Source organism: Lepisma saccharinum, chromosome 10 (genome assembly GCF_977018435.1).
Source record: "Lepisma saccharinum chromosome 10, izLepSacc3.1, whole genome shotgun sequence".
Classification (NCBI taxonomy): Eukaryota; Metazoa; Arthropoda; class Insecta; order Zygentoma; family Lepismatidae; genus Lepisma; species Lepisma saccharinum.
Genome location: NC_139238.1, coordinates 37192206 through 37215541, shown reverse-complemented (window position 1 = coordinate 37215541; position 23336 = coordinate 37192206). Strand labels below are relative to the sequence as shown.

Sequence of the window (23336 nt, the reverse complement as noted above, 5' to 3'; positions counted from 1 at the left end):
TTACGAAAATTTGTTAGTAATTGCATAAAAATGCACAAGATATCACCATGGTCATACCAGTTGTTCAACTCTGTGATTTTCAATGTTCCATGTGGTTATTAAGTGGATTACACTAAACATGATCCTTCCTTCATCACACAACTATTTCATTCAGTTAACATAATTTTAGTGCATTGCCAAATTTATATTTCATCAGTTCACATCTTTGCTGTGGGAGTTCATACTAAACTTCTTTTAGATATTTCTGTACAATGTGACCTTTTTGTTAAAAATGGCTTACTTGACAGAAAAGTTACCTTACATTCAACATTGCTATGAACATTTGAAGGGCCAATACAGGGTGGCTCAATAAGTCACTTAACACGCCCAGTACAAGGCCACTGCAGCGCGCAACATGGAAATGGTGATGACCAATCGTTATCGGGCCAAGGAAGAACCACATTGACGCCACCCACACGGTCGGCGGCCATCTTGATGTCCGCCATCTTGAATTCAACTTCAGAATTTTAAATGGGAAGGGGGTCGTGCGACATATCAAAATGGGCTAGAATTTCATGAGAAATGCAATGGTGAAGGTTTTTTCGACGTATCTTTAACCAGTAAAAAGTTATGACTGAATTCTTGTACCAATTTGCTCCTTTTCGAGGTGTTAGAAAAATGACTTAAAATTTGTTTAGCGCATCGGTAATGCATCGAGATCAAAGTGACGTCTATGGAGAGACGTTCGCATGCAATTGCACATTATTTTAATCGGATATATCCATGAAGAGCTGTGCATTATGAATGGTTGTCGCGAACAATTTACAGTGTGACGCTTCCATTGAATTAAAAGTCCTTCACAGTGACAAGGTTAATGTTTATGTTCATAAGGAAGTTCATAAACAGAATATTCGATGATTTTTATTTGATAACCCATTTTCGACAGATCAAAGCTGAGTGGTTAGTGTTGATAAGTTAATGGTGTGGCGTGCTGTGTGGAACACGATTGGTTAGTCAATTTTCAATCAACGGAACCTTAAATGCTTAGGGCTACTTGGATTTGTTAAATAAACAGTTTTTTTCATCCTTGCTTATGGAAGAAGATACTTTTTACAGAGTTTTATCAATAGGGAAGAACACCAGAACACTTATGGGAACGTTATGAACCAGTTTTTGTCCAAAGTTAGTTATCAGATAAAAATCATCGAATATTCTGTTTATGAACTTCCTTATGAACATAAACATTAACCTTGTCACTGTGAAGGACTTTTAATTCAATGGAAGCGTCACACTGTAAATTGTTCGCGACAACCATTCATAATGCACAGCTCTTCATGGATGTATCCGATTAAAATAATGTGCAATGGCATGCGAACGTCTCTCCATAGACGTCACTTTGATCTCGATGCATTACCGAAGCGCTAAACAAATTTTAAGTCATTTTTCTAACACCTCGAAAAGGAGCAAATTGGTACAAGAATTCAGTCTTAACTTTTTACTGGTTAAAGATACGTCGAAAGAACCTTCACCATTGCATTTCTCGTGAAATTCTAGCCCATTATGATATGTCGCACGACCCCCTTCCTATTTAAAATTCTGAAGTTGAATACAAGATGGCGGACATCAAGATGGCCGCCGACCGTGTGGGTGGCGTCAATGTGGTTCCCCCTTGGCCAGATAACGATTGGTCATCGCCAATTTGAAATTCCATGCCGCAGTGGCCTTGTACTGAGGGTGTTAAGTGACTTATTGAGCCACCCTGTACATGCATTGGCATGTGAAAAGTGGAAGAAATAAATGTGATTTGAATTCAATATTTACTCGAGTATCCTACACCCCTGAATAAACTGTGTTCGCAGATTTTGAGTTCGTATTTTTATAATCTGGCAGCATTGCATTTTCACAGCAGAAGATTTATTCCTCCATTTCACAATCACCAATTAATACAAGATTTCTTTTGTTCTTTTCATTAAGTAGTACCAGTTACCATAGTTTATATACTAATAAGGAAATGCTACAGCTTGGGAAATGGAGTTTTGGACAGGACTTCATACCGTGTAGGTATTGATATGCCAAGGTGCTAACATGTATTAACCAGCCATTTCTGAGAAAAGTGCTTCAAAGTTTCGAAGCTTTGCAAGCATGCCTCATGAGTCTGACTACCAAGTGGCACAGTTATCCCATGGTAATGTATCATTTTCATTGGTTCTTGGTTTGATTGCCCCCAATTCTTTTTATTAACTCTAGCAACTATTTATTATATTTTATTTAATGATTTATTGAAAGAGATATGAAATAAAATTTTATTTATCTTTTTTTAGTAAAATCCTCCTTTTTAATGTTTTTTAAACTTTTATTTACGAAAATGATTGATTTGAGATATTGAATGTTCTCATTTTACAAACTTTTGCATATTAAATTACCCATGTGTTATATTTGACAAAATATTGTGTAGTGAAAGGTACAAGGGTCGTTCAAGGTTGACCGGAACTTTTATTTCTGCAGAGGAAATAGGTAGAAGAAGAAACACCAAACTATGTCAGTTTTTCAAAGTATTCTCCGTGCGCACCGAGGCGCCGTTGCCATCGTTCTGGCAGCTCCCGAATTCCTTTGGCGTAGAAAGAACTTGGTTGTTGTCGTAGCCATTGGAGGACATCGCTCCGCAGTGCTTCGTCTGTCGTGAATTTTTTTCCCTCCCAGATGGTCTTTAAGGGGTGCAAACAAATGATAATCACTGGGGGCTAAATCCGGACTGTAGGGGGGATGGGGCAGAACTTCAAAGCGCATGTCGGCCAGAGTTGTTGTTGTCACATTGGCCGTGTGAGGGCGGGCATTGTCATGGAGAAGAATGACATTTCCAGAGAACATCCCAGGTCTTTTCTTGCGAATGGACTTTCGTACAGCACCACTCAACAATGTGGAGTAATACTGGGCATTAATCGTGCTCCCTTTGTCCAGAAAATCCACATGGATAACGCCCTTCATGTCCCAGAAGACACTTGCCATGATCTTTCCAGCGGACGGCTGCGTTTTGCTTTTCTTGGGGGGCGGGGAACCTTTATGCCGCCACTCCATGCTGCGTCTCTGGGGTTGAATTGTGCAACCATGTTTCATCACACGTGATGATGGATTGCAACAATTCATCACCTTCTGCTCGAAACCGATTCAGAAGCTGTTCACAGACCGTCCTGCGTGTCCACTTCTGATCGAATGTCAGCTGGCGGGGAACCCACCTTGCACAGATTTTGCGGAAGCGTAAGTGGTCATGAATGATTGTCTCAACACTCCCGACACTGATATTCACCTCGGCAGCAATATCCCGCACTGTTACTCGCCGGTTCTCAAGAATCATTTGCTCAACATGTGCGATATTCACTGGTGTGACTGCAGTCGGGCAAATGTGTCCATGTGCTTCATTTGTCACCAGCTCCCGTCCTTCGCGAAACTGCTCACACCATTCGTACACTCTTGTCCGCGACATCCTTTGTTCACCATACTGTGCTTGCAATCGTCTGAAAATCTCAGCTGGTTTCACTTTCTCCTTCACGAGAAATTTGATTACACACCGCTGCTCCACAGCCACAGACACACTGCTTGCCGCCATGTTCGCTGCAACTGCTGCGCATGCGCGAAATACGTCATGCCGGGCGCAAGTTACTCGCGAAGGAATACATTACGTCACCCGCACGTTTCATCATGATCCGGCTATTCATCGATTTTTTACGTACGAAAATCCCGGTCAACCTTGAACGACCCTTGTATAAATTTTCTTTTTCAGAAAATTCCGGCCCACTTGGAAATTGGAGAATATCTTTTCCTCATGAGACATGCTTGTAAAGCTTTGAAACTTTGAAGTGCTTTTTCTTGGAAATAGCTGGCTAGTGCACCATTACCTTGGCATATTAATAAGTGTAGGGTATACTACCACTGCGCAAAGTCCCATCCCAAACTCAATTTCCCAAGCTGTAGCCTCTCCTTGTAAGTTGTAGAAAGGTTGGAGTACTTAAATTCCTGAAAGACGTTAAGAATATTAACCCGTAACTAGCGTGGCATGGTCCCAGGGACCCGCAGCCTAGAGCCTCTTCCTCTCAGAAGCAATAACACACACTTCCCTCTCCTTTTTGGTAGTCTCATATTTTGGAATAGTATTACATAACCTGCCGGCACCACTTCGCTAGCTGCATTTTAGTTTCAGAGCAATAGACACTCGTGGGTCCCACGGACACGTGATGCCATTTGCGTAAGTCCTTCGGCAAGGAACCAGGTGCGAGAACCAGAGTTGACGATCCATTTTTTAGTGAAAATACTCTTGAAATAAAAAAATAAACTTGAATAAGTTGCAAGCGGAAGTGAATTATCAGATCTGGAGTCTGATAAAAGTGATTAAGTACTTATCTCTGCTGACTATCACTACGATCAATTAGCTTTCGCCCCACATTTTGACATTGTGCAGAATTTTTTATGTGATTTTGTTTTCATTGGGTAATTACATGCATGTTCTGTGATGATTGAACAACTAAATTATTTTTTGTATCTTACAGTCTCATGAAAATGTATTTACAGAGCCCGTTTATAAAAAATGGACAGATTTTTGTAGCATTACATAAATTGAGTAATATAAACCACAATAACGGAAATAGTGGACAAAAAATTATCATAATTCCATAAATAATGTCCAAAATAGATGATAATTTGTGAAAAAGTTCGATATTGTTTCGATAACTTATGGAAATAGTGGACCACGCCACTCCATGTGCGTTACAATCTGGCACCATGCCAGTTATGGGTTAATGGCCAAAACAAATACCACAAGCAAGCACTGATCTTTTTACAAATTACTATGTGTCAGATGGCATTTTAAAATGCCAGGAGGTTGATTTGCAGTACAAGGTAAGAATATTCTTCCATAAATTTCACAGAAAACTTCAATTTTTCTATTTCCATGTAACCTTCGCATACATGGTTTTAGTATGTAAAAACATGCATGATACTCAAATAAGAAGTGTAAATTACATTTATAGCACCAATTCAGTTTTTAGTTGCTGCACCTCATGCGACAGCAGGGTTATCATACATCCTGTTTTCCCTGGACACATCCTCTTTTTAGATAGTACAAAGGGCATTTAGGTGAAGTTTCTTTTCAGAGTGAGAAATTTTCTTGTTTTCTGCAAATCTTAAATAAAAAATGTATAACTTAAAAATAAGCATAGCAAGTCACAAGGTGCTCTCCATATGTCACACTAATTTGAGTCCGAATATGATCATTGCTAAAATCAATACTGAAACACTATCAATAGCAACCGTTAGGCCAATATCAGAAACCTGCACACTACATCGTATAATTTTGGACTCAAACTCATTTCTATATGGTATGTGTAGTATTCAGTTGATTCAGCATGCTTTGTTGTGTCTTTATAGTTACAGTAAAAGTTGAACTAAAACATAAACAAACAAACATGGTGATGTAGAAGTGTAATGTGTATTCAGTTCATTTAATTTTTTGCTGAATTTGTTTTTTTAAATAAAAGATGTCCTTTACTTATTTATCCAGGGTTCCCCATCAAAAGTCACAGGTGTCTATGGTGCTAGCAGAATCCATCCTGTGCATGAAGGAATCGAACGAAGACTCAGTTCCTCGAGATTATCGGTTAGATGTTACGCCTGTTACCCATCAAACGCTTGGCGTCTTTTCTCATGTACTGCGTGAGTACTTTATGATTTGTAATTTCTGGTGTTGAGTGAAAAATAATGCAGAAGTCTGAAATGATGTTGATTCTGCCATTTAAAAGTTTTGTCCTGAATTTAATATACAGGGTGGCTCAATAAGTCACTTAACACCCCCAGTACAAGGCCACTGCAGCATGGAACGTGAAAATGACGATGACCAATCGTTGCCTGGCCAAGAGGGAACCACATTGATGTCACCTGCATGGTCGGCAGCCATCTTGAAATCAACTTTAGAAATTTAAATGGGAAGGGGGTCGTGCGACATATCAAAATAGGCTAGAATTTCACCAGGAAAACAACTGTGACATTTTTTTCACCTCACTTTAATTGTTGCCGAGTTAACAATACCATAAAGTTATAACACATGCTCAATATGACGTCCCTCTTGCGCAACACACACGTAATCGTCTCTCGCATGATCTTACCACATTCTGAAGAACCTCAGGAGTTATTGCAGTACAGGCATCCACAATGCGTGTGCACAAATGGGCCAGATTCCTGATTTTTGTAGCATACACCATGGCTTTCAGGTGTCCCCAGAGGTAAAAGTCCAATGGTATCAGGTAAGGTGAGCGTGCAGGACTGGTCCCTCGGCGACCAGTCCAGTGGTGAGGGAATTGTTGATCCAGGTACTGACGGACTATCATCCCATAGTGCGGTGGAGTACCATCTTGCTGGAACCATTCAGGAAAGCTCCCATCCTCGGACAGTAAGGATGGTAAGATCTGCTCCCGTAGCAGAAGCAAGTAGCCCTGTGCATTTAAGTTGCCCTCAATGAAAAATGGACCAACAAGTTGGGAACCCCAAGTACCACACCACAGCATTAGCTTCCTTCCTCCTGTCACCTTGCTGAGATCTGTCCAATGTGGATTTTCGGGTGACCAGTACCGCAGATTTTGCTTATTCACCATCCCCCAACACATACAAATTAGCCTCATCACTGAACAGAATCTTGCTACTGACGGCAGGGTCACGTTGCAGTTGTGCTATAGCTCAATCACAAAACTGCAAACGCCTGTCTGGATTGTCCTCACTAAGGTGCTGCTGCAGCTGTATGTTATACGGATGCCAGTGGTGGTCACGTACAATCCTTTGAATTAAACCCCTGCTGACACTGTTTTCCAGCGCCAGTCTCCGTGTGCTATGGGTTGGGGACTTTGCAACTGATGTCAACACTGCTACAGCAGTGCCCTCATCCGTGGCTGTTTTCGGACGTCCATGTCGCGGCTTGTCGTCCACAGATCCAGTATCTTGAAACTTTGCCAGCAACTGGCTGACGGCCACATGTGACACCGGTTGTCTTGCAGGATTGCGGTTATTGAAGTCTGCGGCGATGTCACGCATACTTCTCTCCCCTGACATCAATATGATGGCAATCCGTTCCTCACGTGTTAGGGGCATTTTCGTTCAGATTAGTGAAAAAGGAAATGTGCTACTTTTGACATGATCAATTCACATCATCACTCTTTTAAACTTTTATGTAAAGACAAAACACAATCGTAATTCCCTACAAGATATGTACATACCGGTAAGTCAATATCCGGTCCATACTAACGATAATTTGAACAATAAACATTTAAGCAAAAAGGAAAGGACGTGTCACTCTCCCATGAGGGAATCACCCTTAAATTTAAAGTTAGGTGAAAACAAATGTCACAGTTGTTTTCCTGGTGATATTCTAGCCCATTTTGATGTCGCATGACCCCCTTATGGCCACCTTGAAGGTTTTGCACATGAAATACTGTCCATAACCTGATTTAGAGTTCGTTTATCAGATTTTCTGTTAATAAATAACAAGTGAAATATATTAATTATTATTATTATCATCATTATCATTATTATTATTATAAATATTACAGTAAAGGAGTCGTCTGTGAATTCTGCATTGTCTTGAAATTTCAGCAGCTCACCTGTCATCAAGATTGAGAGTGCTTGTAATCATTTGGAAAATATCATTTTATCAATATAGTAACATTATTCAAATTCCTCGTCACTCTTATCTGAGGCTCTGTCCCGTAAGTCATTGTTTCACAATTTTCTTCATCTGCACTACAAAGAGACAGTTTAGTACGTCACAGGGACTGATCCTGGCATATGCATGAACATTTCCTCTTTCCGCAACCACATGTCAACTGTAATCTTCTCTGAAGTTCTAGGTAGTGTGAATATGACAAGAATGATCTTTTTGTCATCCTCATTTTCTTCTTTCTCCATTCAACAGCCTATTGGGCTGGGTAGGTTTGGATGTTTCTTTTCTGCTTTTATTTCACTCCAATACTTTGAGGTAACTCCTCCTCGTCAAAGGTGTGAGGGTCACTTTGGCGGTAGCGTTCACACTATCTATTAATGGAATCCCAGTTTGTGTGTGTACTTGCAAAGAAGGCAAAAAAAATGGTTGTTGAACGCATTTGGTGGCGCAGAGGATGATGTGCTTGAATCTCTTGCAAATCTTGGTTCTCCTGGATTCGATGAACAAGATGACAGAATGAAAGAATGAATTGATTTATTTTACTTCTCGTTTCTGCTACTTTTGGCTTATTTCAAAGATTAAAATGAATTATAAGATGAAATAAATGAAAGGACAATCACAAACACATATGGGCAGGACACAACTCAAGTCCCATGGGTCCAGATGCCAGAGCATTGACTGATTAATTGAGTTGGTGTTTTATTTAAGTCCACTTGATGCACCGTAAGGATAATTGGGACTGGACCTACAGTTTAAAGTGGGATCTGAACCGCTATATGTGCCTCCACTGGGTAACAAACTCCGGACCCTTTGATTACAAGGCGACAACGATACCACTGTGCAATCGGGAAGGCCCTAGACGTGAGAGCAATGTTAGTCTGCAAAATGCAGTCCAGGGTGTACTCGTTGGAAGTGAGGTTGATATTTGGGTGTCTCTTACACCCCAAATATGATGACAGGATTTTTGCAGGACACCAAAGTCAAATATTTCGGCAAATTACCATGGTGTCTGTTCGTGAAAAGGGATGTTTAAGGCTCACGTCTTGCTCCAAACAAAGTTTCCCTCACACTTTTTATCAGAAGGAGTTATTTCCAAGTATTGGAGTCAAATAAAAGCAGAAAAGGATCATCCAAATATGCCCATCTCAATAGGCTGTTGATGGGAAAAGAGAAAATGAGGATGACAAGAAGATCATTCCCGTCATATTGACACTGCCTAGAGCTCCAGAGAATGTTGAATGAGGAAGTCACAGGTGACATCATTACTCCTTTACCATAATACGGCAGTGTCCAAGAAGTAGAAAAATGAAAGGGGGAGACCTGCACGATCAACATCAATCATCAAGGAGTGTATCTCACCTTACGGGCATAGGCAACAGTACTACTAGTGTCCGATAGGCCCATGATTGAAAGGTAAACAAAACACAACATATCAGAAGAACGAGTGCCTCATTCTGTATCGAAGGCTCATTGTGTTTAGAGGACAATCTCTTGGTAAAGTGTTCAATGTACAGTAAGAACATGGCACAAAGACGTCAAAGAAGAATCATCGGACGTCTGGAAGCGGGTCAAACACAGACTGAAGTTATGGCAGCCTTGACTGTGCCACAGTCATTTCCAGGCTTTGGCGACAGTTCCAAGACACAGTAGATGTTCATGGTAGGCCAGAACAAGCTTGTCAACAAGTAGCAACGCCACAACAGGGCCAATATCTGGCTTTAACTGCACGACGAAACCGGACGATGCCTGCAAGCGAACTGTCTTCAAATCTTGCAGCCACCTCAGGGGTTAGAGTTTCTCTCGCCAAACTGTGTACCGGAGACTCAGGACAGCTGGTCTCTATGTGTGCCCCGCTTGATCCAGTGCACAGAAGGGCCCGCTTACAGTGGAGTCAGCATCATCTAGATTGAAACCTGAACGAATGGAGGAACGTACTCTTTCACAGATCAGTTCAGATTCAGTTTGCAAAATGATTCCCGTCGTACATTCATCTGGAGAAAACCTCGATCACGACTTAATCCAAGGAATATCGTGGAAAGGGATCAGTTTGGTTGAGATGGAATACTGGTATGGGAAGACATCATGCTCAGTGGGCGTACAGAGCTGCACGTCTCTGCTGGAGGTACTCTTACTGCCTAGAGGCACAGAAACAAGGTACACCAACAACGTATGCAACTTTTCAGAGGCGCAGTCGGCTCAGACTTCAACTTCAAGGATGAAGAGATGATAATACATATGCTCATCGAACTCATGGATGACTTTCTTGAAGGTGAATAAGTCCACTGCATGGACTGACCACCAAGGTCCCCAGACATAAATTCTGTAGTGTCTTAAGGAGACGAGTTATTTATTTATTTATTTATTGCAATTTTCAGTACAGCAGAAGCCATTTTAAACAAGAAAGACACAACAGTAAAACAGTACCCTAGTGTTAAAAAGAACACACGAAACAAGATAAAATAAAATAAACAAAATGTAAACATAAATATAAACATAAGCAAGCCAAGACAGTACCAAGGTAAACAGATTACTTTCACAATGCATTACTTACGAGATCCTCCAAAAGACATTTCCAGAGCTCCGCACTCCTCTTCATAGGAAATGGAATCACCTGCTTGTAGAACTCTTGAACCACCTTGTAACTAGCATGCTACATTATTGCAAGGTTGTGTAGCTGTTAGGGGTAACTTCACCCCCATACAAGCCTCTTTTTTTCGTCAAGGAAGTATCTTCTATTTTTTTATTTTTTGCATGTGTGTCTTTCCACTAAAATACAATTGTTCATTTCATGTATTCTACTCTATTGTATACCATATAACATTTTGATTAATTTTCACTGTTTTATGCAGTTCTGTCACATTATTAATAAAACATTTTCTGATATCTTAGTTATGCTTAACTTTTGGACACTACTGTAGTTATAACTAACTAACTAACTCACTCACTCCCTAGCCTTCTTAAACCCGAAGGTTCATGGCTGCAGCAACACAGGCCTTCCATCTTTCCCTATCTTGAGCAAGTTCTATATAGTCTTTTCCATCCCTACCGATTTCCCTTAGGTCCATCTCAACGTTGTCCCTCCATCTTCGTCTTGGCCTTCCTACAGGTCTCTTACCATCAGGTTTCCCAACAAGAATCCTGTAAATTCCTCTTTCCTCTCCCATTTGTGCCACATGGCCTGCCCACCTAAGTCTTCTTGATTTAATTATTCTAATAATATCTGGACATGAATACAAATTATGTAGTTCTAAATTATGTAACCTTCTCCACTCACCAGTCTCCTCATCCCTTTTAGGTCCAAATATTTTCCTAAGGATCTTATTTTCAAATACTCTCAATTTATGTTCCTCTTTCAATGTAAGGGACCAAGTTTCACACCCATATAATACTACAGGCAAAATTACTGTTTTGTATATTTTAACTATTAGTTTCTTAGATATTAAACAAGAAGACAAAAGTTTATGAAGAGAGAAGTAACATTCATTTCCTGAATTAAGCCTACTTTTCATTTCCTCTTTAATATAATTTTCATTTGTTAATATTACTCCTAAGTATTTGAATTTGGAAACTGGTTCAAACGAGTTGTTATCAATAATTAGATTTTGATTATTACCTAACACTTGGTTTCGGCCTGTAAGCATATATTTAGTTTTCTCTTTGTTAACTTCCAAACCTATCTCTTTAGCAGTTTTGAAAAATATTTTAGCATTATTCTTAATTGTATTCACATCATCCCCCAGTAAGTCTACATCATCTGCATATGCTAACAACTGAGTCACACCATTTAATTTTAGTCCTTCTTTAGTTTCTTTTACCTTCGTTACAGCATATTCTAAGGCAAAATTTAAGAGCAATGGAGATAATGCATTTCCTTGTTTTAACCCATCATGAATTGTAAATTTGTCAGACATATTAATACCCACACGAATTTTACTTTCTGTTTCACTGGTGCACATTTTTATCATACTAACAAGCTTCTTAGGTATTCCAAACTCTACTAATATATTATATAATTTATCTCTTTTGACCGAATCATATGCTTTTTTGAAATCAATGAATAGCTGATGGACATTTTGATTATATTCCCACTTTTTTCAAGTGTCTGTCTGATGTGAAAAATTTGATCTGTAGTTGATCTGTTACATTTAAATCCACATTGATAATCACCTATAATTTCATTAGCATATGGTCTTGTTAAAAGAATGTTAGATAATATCTTATATGTTGTTGAGAGTAGAGAAATTCCACGGTAATTATTGCAGTTCATTTTATCACCTTTTTTAAACACAGGAACAATTATGGATTCTTTCCACTGTTGAGGGATTTCTTCTTTATTCCATATTAAACAAATTAATTTATGAATTTGACATATTAATGAATTTCCACCATATTTAATTAACTCAGCTGGTATTAAATCAATGCCAGGTGCTTTGTTATTCTTTAGCCTTTTAATAGCATATTTAACTTCAGTCAAGTTAGGTTCTGGAACTAAAGGTTCTGCTGTGTGGACTTCATTTACTTCTGATTTATCTCCTACATGGACATTTAAAAGGTCATTAAAGTAGTTCTTCCATCTATTTAGAATATCGCTTGGGTCAGCTAGAAAATCACCGTCTTTATCTTTTATCAAGTTTACTTTAAGTTGCCACCCCTTTCTAAACTCATTTACACCTTTATATAAATCTCTGATATTTTTATTTTTGCTGTTTGTTTCAATTTCGTTAATTTTGCTTTTCAAATAATCTCTTTTTTTACTTCTAAACGTGCGGTTAACTTCTCGCTTTATTCTATTATAATTGCTTAGATTTGTATCATCAGAGTTATTTAACCACCTAAGTCTAGCCTGATTTCTTATTTCTATTAGATTATGACATTCATTATCAAACCATGGCTTACTTTTTCTCGGTTTATGGTATCCTATACTTTCTTTAGCTGCTGATTCTATTGCGTTACGTATGTGCTCCCAATTCTTATTTACATCGGTTTCATTTATATTTTCATCATCATTTAAATCCTGCAAAACATCAAATCTATTTGACAGTTTAATTTGGTAATCTTTCTTAATTCTTTCATCAGTAAACTTTCCTGTATCAAATTTTAGAACTTTTAGATTTTGTTGCTTATGATTTATTACTCAGAGTCTTTCTCTTAATTTAGCAATTACTAAATAATAGTCACTGGCACAGTCAGCACCTCTATGTGTACGAACGTCAATTATACTAGTATGCCTTCTATTATCAATGAGAATATGATCTATCTGATTATGAGTTTTACCATCTGGAGAAGACCAAGTATATTTATGGATATCTTTATGTTTAAAAGTGGTACTTTTCACAATTAAATTCTTTGAGGTTGCAAAAGTAATCAATCTTATACCATTATCATTACTTAATTCATGAAGACTTTCTTTACCAATCGTGGGTTTAAATGTCTCTTCTTTGCCAATCTGTGCATTACAGTCACCTAACAGAATTTTGATATCATACTGAGAAAATTTATCAAAGACCTGTTCTAACTCTGTATAAAAATCATCTTTAGTATTATCATCTTTATCTTCCGTTGGAGCACGTATGTTTATTAAAATAATTTTACACCACCTACCCTGTAAAACTGCATATGATATCCTATCATTAATAAATTCTACTGTTTTAAGAGCCGAGATAATTCTATTATTTATGAAAAAGCCTGTTCCAAAATTATGATTTTCAGTACCACCATAGAAAAAAGTATAATTTTTAGTTTTACAATTCCCTTCTCCTGGCCACCTAACTTCCTGGACAGCTACTACATCTAATTTATACTTAACTATCTCATTAACTGTACACTGAAATGCCCCAGGCCGGTAAAGGCTCAGAACATTCCAGGTGCCTAATTTAATATCCTTATTCCTAATGTAGATATTATCCTTAGTCCAGGGACCTCCCAAAGTAGTCCCCACCCAGAGATCCGAACGGGGGACTATTTTACCTCCGGAATATTTTACCTTGGGAACATCCATGGCGTTATATTGCTGTTTCTTGACATTTTTTTTTTTTACTGTAGTTATAAAAATTATAATAATATTTTTCACTTTTTAATTATTAACCGAAAATGCCTGTGGAAAAATCTGATAATCGAACTCTAAATCAGGATATGGACAGTATATCATGTGCAGAACCTCCAAGGCGGCCAAATTGGATTTCGGACGTCATGTGTGGTTTCTACACATTGTAATGGTAAAGCATGATTGCATGCCTCCAAATGAAAGCATCCTCCATACACATGTCTTCCCTTCATGTAAAAACCCAACGAATTTACAAATGGTCGAAATTACTCCTAAAGGAGTTAAGGAGATAGGGTTGTTTTGTTTGTTAATGTCTGCAGAGGCAGCCATCTTGGATGTATCATGTCACACAGGCAATGTGCCACAATAGTAGGCATCAATAAAATGTCACAGGCAGTAATTTCTTCCCTTATGAAAAAAACTGTAAGAATCACTTTTGTTCCTTTTTCAATTCTGAACAAACATGTATCTATAATTTTTTCCCCCCAAAACCACTATTAAAGGAGTTATGATGGATTTTCTTAGTGCATGAAACGGTAGCCATCTTGGATTTATGACATTACACAGGCCTTCTGCCACAATTGCGGGCAAAACACCTGGTAGTACATTATTGTGTACACACTAGCAACATATTACTGGTAGGCATATATTCCCTTCATTCAAAAACCCACGGACTATAGAAATATTGACATATGCCCCTGGACTAATATTGTCATCTGATCGCTTGCTACCTGTGATTTTTGCCAGGCTTTATTTACTTTCAGGGGAACCAAATATTTCCGTTAAATTGCACAAAATGTTATATTTGTACCTCATCCACAATAAGAATCATCACTATATCTCTCTCTCTCACAGCGGTGGTGACACGATTAATCATCTAGGAGTGCTGAGAGGTTACAGAATTAAATTTATGGGGTACAATGTTGAAAATAAAGAAAACGTGAAACATACATGCATACTTGAGCAACCACATCAAATATCAATCAACTTTTGTAGGCTTCTATGAAAACATGCCAATGAAAGTGAAGACTACCATAGTAATTAACTTAATTTTTGTGTATTTGTGTAACTTAGCATAGCTTTTCTGCCACTTTTAGCAATCACGATGATGAGGATGATTAATGATTTGATGACATTGATGAAGGGACACTCACAAAGAACACAAGGCCGGGACTCTAACCAGTGAACTTCAGTTGCAAGATCGCAAATCGACCACTTATGGATGAGGCACTTCATTTTTGCAAGTTTTTACTACAGTCATTGGTATGCTATGTTGTGTATAACATTCCAAGTCACAATTGTAATGAACTAAGTGGTGCTTTTAACAACAATGCTCAAAAAGGAAAATATACTCACACTAAGCTATTGGTAATTAACAAAAGAGGGAACCATTCTTAACAATGCTGATGGAAAAGAGACAGCAGATGCTGGTATTTGTGGAGACTGCCACTATTACATTAAAGTAAAAGTAGCTTCCTGGCTTCTTTGTTACAGGCAAGATTCTTGAAAAACTTGTAAATGTTTTCAATGATTATTTTACTGTGCTTTCTAATGTCCATTTGGCAAGCATATGTGCTTTATTTCCACCAGTTAATTTACCACACGTAGGATGCTGCTCCTGAATATCACCAATAATAAATAGAAAACCAAACAACCCTTACACAAAACAGCTGTAAAAATGAAATCAACTGCATAGTGCAAGGTGTGAATTGTCTACAGAGCAGCTTAGACCAAGTGTGGCAACTAGAGGGCCAAGGGGTCCTGGGTTAGATACCCGGTTGAGGCACATAGTGGTTCGGATCCCACTTTAAACTGTAGGTCCAGTCCCAATTAGCCTTTCTGTACATAAAGTGGACTCAAAACACCAAATCAATCAATTAATCAATCAAGAGGAGCAAAGGTATGGAGGAGGCACAGGAAAACACCGAAAGCATGTGACCCTGACTGGACTACGTTGATGGCATCAGCTATAGTTTCTGCCAAAATATTGATGTCCAGAATTTGTGTGTGTACATTTTACTGTAAATTTAGTGTTTTGGTTTGTGGTAAGTATGAGGTATTTTTTTTCTATTTCCAATGCTTACTTTTCTTCTCCTTATAGCATCAACAGATTCAGACTGTGTAGTTCCTGAAATTGAAAAACTAACACTAGAGGGAAAAATAGTTCAAAAATTGGAATGTCGCCCATGTTGTAAGTTTGCAAATCTTTTATAAATGTATTTTACTTTCCATGGTTTTTTTCCCTTTAATTGTGAAAAATTACATAATAAAGAAAATGATTAATGTTTGTTATTTTTAGAGCCTCTCTCGGCCTCCGTGATGGGAGTAATGATAACACTTTAAAACGCTTTAACTTGCACTCAGAATAAAAGTAAAAAAAAAAGTAAAGTGCTCCCCTGTGCTTTGCACCATGCCATGAAGGCATATAGGGGATAATTTGTTAAAATGAACGTTATTAATTTAATTTTTTATATATAATCAGAATGCTGTAAGTTTTGTTGCCCTTCAAAAATATACTGAACATTTCTGTTCATAGGTGGCCCCAAAATTTTAATTTTTTAAAAAAAATTAGGGTACTTTTGTTAACCTCCAGGAGCCTAAGGAGAAGAGTAATAAGAGTATTTTTTTTTATTTTGTAATTGTCACAGTTATTTAGCAAATAATTCTGAATGTTATTTTTATCTTCTCAATTCTGCCCCCAACAAACGTTACACCTAAAGTTATGACCATGTTTGTAACTATTTACATTGCAATTGCACAATATATATTTGATAAAATATTCAAATAATTACACTAAAATAGTCAATTAGCTGTCGTATAATTTCAAAACCCACATTTGCCCCGCAAAGGTTCTGCAAAATGAATTAAAATTACATATTTGCATGAATTAGACACTGCGAAAGGTCGTGTGTCTTTTTTTGGTGATTCCACGTGGTACCTAGAAGTATCTGTTGGTATTGATGATTACATTCAAACTGATGCATTCAGATAATAGTGTTACCTTAGTTTATGACTATTTGAGCAACATTACATTATTACAGTGTTGATAAAAATCAGAAAATATATTGCCATGAGCTCAACTCTATTTATTGAGTAATCTTATTTTCATTATTGTTCCGTGATAATTTGTTATTTTTGATTGCATATTGTGTGTTGACTAATATGAAGCAAGATTTACTTACTCATAATTTCAAGAAGTTGTGATAGATGATTGTAACATTGCGTTCCCTATTTTTTCAGCAAATCCTGAGTATATGGAGTTGAACAAAGTTAGAATTCGTAAAGCTTCAGAGCCAGTAAGGAAAGTGATGCAGCTGGATCGCATAGTACAAAGTTACAAACCAATTTCTAAACATAAACATGATGTAAGTAGAAAAACTATTAGATGCATAAGATTTGCTTAGTAGAAATATGTTTTCAGAATTCAGGTGACAGTATAATTTATCTTCACCAAATCCTTACCTTCGTACTAGTACTTGACTCACGGTCTTGTATGCTGTTGGGGTTATTGTAATGACATATGACTATAAACAAATAATAACAATCAAGTGAGAGCCTTGGCTTAGTAGAGTGTAAAATAATACCAAACTTGGAATGTTACACATGTAAGTTTGCAAATCTTTTATAAGAGTATTGCTCTTTCTGTCTGTTTTTTGCCTTTAGTTATGAAAAACCACAAACATAAAAATACAAGAATTGTTATTTTTAGAGCATGTTCTTGTCCGAACCTCCGCATGACAGTGATATCCAGGGCTAGGATTTCCAGTATGTAACATTCTTATTCGTACACATGGATTTTCAAAGAAAATGCTTTAATAACTGAAAGGAAATACACTCTTTTGAAATTGTTTCTTTACAATTCAATAACTAATATCATTAGGAATATAAAATCTTACCCAAATTCTGTGTAACCAATGACAATAATAAATTAAATGAAACTGAAAGAGAAACATGCCATTTTTTGTACAACTTTTCTATTCGTACACTTAATAATATAGAAGAAAAAAGTATATTCAGAGCAAATTGACTGACAGTTCTAATACTTTGATGCGTATCCTTTGGCTGTAATTACTGCTTGACACCTGTTCTTCATAGAATTAACCAGAGCTTATTTTATTCCACTCGACTTGCACAACAGTTTTTAACTCTTGTTTGGACTTGACGCCTGCTTCATGGACTCGCCTCTTCAAAATTGCCCATAAATGATCAATGGAATTTAAGTCTGGACTTTGAGCTGGTGTTTGTAGTAGTTTGAGCACATTCCATATTAGCCAATTCATGTTAACTCGCGCCTTATGCTTACTGTCATTGTCTTGTTGGAATCTGTAGATAGGCGGCATGTCGATTTTTTGGGCACTCTGCTTTACATTGTTCTTCAATATGTCCAAATAGACATATGCATCCATGATACCATCAATAAACTGGATGGTACCAACACCTTTGGACGACATACAGCCCCAAATCATTAATGACCGACCACCGTGTTTAACTGTTGGATCTGTGTTATGTGATCATTGTCTTTATTTGATTTTCTCCAGACCCTATTTATCCCATCTGACCCGTATATATTAATCTTGGACTCGTCTGACCATATGACACTACCCAAAATTCCTGGTCCTTGTGGATGTGCTCTTTCGCGAATGAAAGTCTATTCCTGCGATTCACCTTATTTACATACGGCCTTTTTCGTGGTATTCTGCCATGATATCCATGCTTTCACAAGGCACGTCGGACAGTTTGATCGGACATCATCTTGCCAGCAACATTTTTTACTAACGGTCGTAACTGAGGATCACTTAGTCAGGGATTTTCTCGCACTCTTTTTAAAATAAAGGGTTCATCACGTTTATTCAACCATCTCTCTTTTGGTTTTCTCGGCACATTCTGTGTTGAACCTTCCTCTCTAAATTTGTTTACTATGTATTGAACTGTGGAGTGTGATTTATTGACTTTTTGTCCATTTTTTCATAACGAATAACCTCTAAGGGCCACATTTATAATAACATCCTTCAGATCGGAACTAAGTTCCTTCACCTTGTCCATTTCGAACATGCTGATAGATAGACGATAGGCCTACAACAATACCTACGCCAGCATTCCGCTTGACAGGGAGCGCGCCTGCATGTTCAAACTTGTTATGAAGTTGCAAACTGCACGAAATTGCCCGAATAGCGGTGGCGCTGTATGCGAGGAAGATTGAAACTCTTGCCTGTACGAATAACAATGTTGCATGAAACAGCATGTTTTTGTCTTTTCACACAAATTACATGCTCTGTTTATACACTTTGAACATACATTTTTATTGACATTTGTTGGTGAAACCTTCAATAACATTAATTTCCAGGTATATATGAAAATTATTATATTTACTAGTAGATAATGACATTTTTTCCCCGGAAATTCTGTGTGTACGAATAACAATGTTACATACTGTATATGTAAATACATATTTTAATTTGACGAATTACCACTGAAATTTTGTAATATCTTTACGAATAATAATGTTGTAGTGATTTAAGACATTTTATTGTCAATATTTTCCCACATTTGTAACTTTAATACTTAATTTTACATATTTGAAGAGGTTTATTTCACATATTGTTCATATTTCATCAATTTGGAATTGTTCAAAAGTAAGAAATGATGTGGCTCCATGAGCATTGTATAGAGGAGGTTGTCACTTTTGCTGCTCAGTGCAATGCATATTGTTTTCTTTGTTAAAATTGCCATGCTTTGATGGGCTTCAAGTTCATAGCAAATGAAAGAGTCATGTGGATTATCGTCTGTTGGCAGTGTATGTACTTGTTATTGTTGCGGAAGACAACAATGGTAGCCAAATGTCGCCCATCACACCAAGGCAATAATAATAATAATTAATTCTCACACAAGTGGTTTTCTGTGGCTTGTCATTTTCAAGCATTAATGCAGTAGACAATAATATTTTTTTTATTTGAAATCACACAAATGAGGAAATCACTATGAAGAAGTCTTTGCATCATTTTGGGTCATTTTATGCATGTGTTAGTATGACGGCAAATCAAAAAGTCTTTGCGCCTAGCTATGTATTGCCCGATTACAAACCATAAAAGAAAAACAAGATATACACAATCTTCTACGTACTTTTATAGGGTGGCGACAGACCTGGAAAACCGGGAAAAGTCAGGGAATTTGAGGTGTCAAAAAAAGTCAGGGAAATGTCACGGAATTTCGTCTTTATTGACATTTTTTTAAAAAAATTATTTATTCAAAGATATCGTTATGGAACTCTGCACGGGAACAGGAAATCTCGTTCGTAAGTTTCGGCCTCAACTTTTAGGTCCCTTTTATATGCAACACAACCACGGCACCAGAAACCAGTGATGGCAGGAGGAGAGCGAGAGAGAGAGAGAGAGAGAGAGAGAGAGAGAGAGAGAGAGAGAGAGAGAGAGAGAAATTTTTCTCGGCGGGAATTTTAAATTCGAACACTCTTTGGAGGAAAATTGTTATAACTTGGGCACTATGGGAGCAATCTACTTCGGATAACTTTTGTTTTTGCAGATAAAACATAGCGTATGCAACCATTTACAATTCATAACGCCGAACCGAGGAAGGGGTTTGGGGGCACGACCCCCAAATTTCAATGCAAAAAAAACATAAAAATCTGAGTTTGCCCCCTCTTCTGCCACTATTTTGGGGAGAAGGTGCGAACTTTCGTATTCTTTTTCAAAGAATGGACTTCTCAAGAGAATGAAACATGGTTCATGTTCTTGGATGCTATACAAGTTGAATAATAAGCCAAACTGTGATTTTGTTTTTACGAAAAATAGGTAATTTGCATTTTTGGAGGAAAATTGTTATAATTCAGGCACTATGGGAGGAATCTACGTCGGATAAGTTTTGTTTTTCAGCTAAAACATCATAGCCTGCAACCGTGTACAATTCAGGACGCCGATTCGAGGAAGGCGGCCGGGGGGGTACGACCCCTGAATTTCAATGCAAAAAACAAAAATTTGTAGTTTGCCCCTTCTTCCCCCACTATTTTTGGGAGAGGTCGCGAACTTTAGTATTATTTTCAAAGAAATAATACTAAGTAATAATACTAATACAAAGTGTGGGGCCCTAACTCCACACCCCTATACACCTTCATGGAAAAGTGCAGGGGAGCACTTTACTTTTACTTCCTCAAAAATCTGTTCCAACATATCAAACTGTCACGAAAATACGTAGACCATGTGACCTATAATTTAAAATAATAGTTTAAATGCACAATGGCGTATTAAGTTTTGGTATATTTGGCAGATAAATGTTCTAAAACAAAAACGCGAATTTTGGGAAACGTAACACTAACAATTCAAAAAAAGATACCAATTTTTGGTGCCATAGTATATCGGTATTTGTCACGTGAGATTGATTGATTTTAATTTTTTGGGTGCGTCGCCTCTTATGGTCATTATGCACCCTTCAGTATATACGTGGAAAATGCCATTATCTAAAATCCTTACCTTAAAATTTAAAAAACGGGTATGGAAAATAACTTTCAAGATATCAAACTTTCACGAAGAGGCGTAAGCCATGTGACTTACAATTTGAAACAGTAGCTTAAAAACACCATGAAGGTATAATTTCAGATATTTGCCAGAAAATGCGCTAAAATGAAAATGTGAATTTTGGGAAAAATAACACCGTATATTAAAAAATAAGAAAATACACCAATTTGAAAAAAATAACAAAGTATTAAGGTCCCTACCGATAAGGCATAAGTAAAACAAGAATATCAGTTGTAATTTATTGCATTAGTAACAGTGATTCCTAACTTAACTTTCGGCATAATCACCACCGTTGTTCTGGCATTTGTTGTAGCATAGCACTAAATTTTGTATGCCCATGGTATATGTTTCTGACAGCAAAGACTGGAACTATCTCTACCTCAGTCAAATCCTTGCCCTGCCAGAAACCTCTTCAGTTAAACAAAGAGATGAAAGTCGGTACATTCAAGGCCAGGGCTGTACAGGGAGTGGTCCAAGATCTCTCACCTGAAGTGATGCAAAGGGCCCGTGTGTACTCAGCTGTATGGGGTTGTGCACTTTCGATTGGCCTTCCCTGATTGTCTGCACAGTCGTCTGACCATACTATCACTCACGACGTCCGGTCTGCACACCTCACACGATTGCTGGTGGCTCTGTACCAAATTCTGAGCATGCAATGTAGGCTACATCGCAGTCAGTGGGAGACTGTATGAGAGCTGCAGTCTTTAACCCATTAGTGCCCAGAATATTTTTTTTCAGATATATCTTTTATACTTGAATATAAGCCTATTGAAGGTCAGATATTATGCTTAACTTCAGTTTCGATGTGATATCTTTACTTGTTAAAGAGTGGAGGGGGGCCCACAAATGTGGGCACTGGGCACTAATGGGTGGGGTGTTTACTTGCGCACAAATGTGGGCAGTGGGTACTAATGGATCTCCTGATATTTATTATGATAGAGCAATTATAATAAGTCACTTTTCTACAAGAGCTTTAAAGTAATTTATAATGCAAAGGTTCTAAATTTATGAAAGTACAGTTGGTCTGTTCAACATTTTATGCACTGAAGTATACTAGAAATTACAGAATATCTCCTTGTATATATAATGGTAGATTTTTTCCTTAGTAAATTACTCCCAAAATATTTCGTCTACATGAGCTTCAAATAAATTTATAAAATTTGAAGCACATTTGTGGATTTAGAAAAGTATCTCTTCGAATTTTCAAAAGTTTATTTGTAACTGTGAAACCGTTCAAAACATTTGATGTGACATCCACGTTGCACTTTCTGCACTTTTTCCAAGTATTCTTCTTGCACTCTCCACATCGTATTTGTGTTTTGTTGGTTTCTAAGATGTGAAGAGCACCATCTAGTCGAATATTATCAACTCGTTTTTTCCCAGTTGTGGATACTCGTGACTGCCTTGGACGCTCTTGTTTGTACCTAGACAAATCATTCTGAACTACAAAGCGGGTGAATGCGAGAAGATCTAGATCCTGCTGATGTCCAATGGGTACAATGTACAGCTGCCAAGCATTATTCATTGTAACATTTAAAAAATAAGCAATAAGTTGCCAGTACCATTTTCGGTTTCGAATTGTGATGCCGTAAGAAGATATGTTCTGATCCATTTGGTCTATTCCACTCATGTAAGTGTTGTACCTCGCAATGCAAGCTGGCTGTTCTATAAAAATATACTTCTTTTCTGCTAGACACCATCTTTTAATTTTCCCCAATGGATGCACACCACAGTTCGTCGATGCTACAGTTACAACGTTGTTGTCATTGTATTGCACCAAAGTTACTGCAGATTTTGTGCCCGTGACCTGGTTATACAAACCACGGATTTCCTTCTTGAACACTTTGGAATTAATGAGAGGCGCCTTTTCAACTCGATTTACTCGATTGTACCAACTGCATCATGCCTTTTTTGAAGTAAGGAGTCAAACAATCTGAGGGACGCAAAGAAATTGTAGTTTCAGGTGGCATTTTGTTGACCAGTTCCGTAACAACAGAACCACCTACTCCAAGTTCAGGAACAGTATTACTTGTTGAGGCACCCTGGCCTGGAATGGTTCCACCTCGAAGCTGATTACCAGATAAATGTGTGA

At 37.7% G+C, this 23336-nt stretch overlaps 1 protein-coding gene across 2 annotated transcripts in view; it reads left to right on the top strand.

The window, feature by feature from the left end:
• The window catches only part of TfIIFbeta (transcription factor TFIIFbeta), a 54070-nt gene that overhangs the window by 16134 nt on the left and 14600 nt on the right, over positions 1-23336 (top strand). For both annotated transcript variants that reach the window (XM_083130440.1, XM_083130441.1), the window contains exons 4-6: positions 5531-5682; positions 15820-15909; positions 16959-17083. In XM_083130440.1, coding sequence (XP_082986566.1) covers positions 5531-5682; positions 15820-15909; positions 16959-17083 — 367 coding nt within the window. The remainder of the gene's footprint in view (positions 1-5530; positions 5683-15819; positions 15910-16958; positions 17084-23336) is intronic.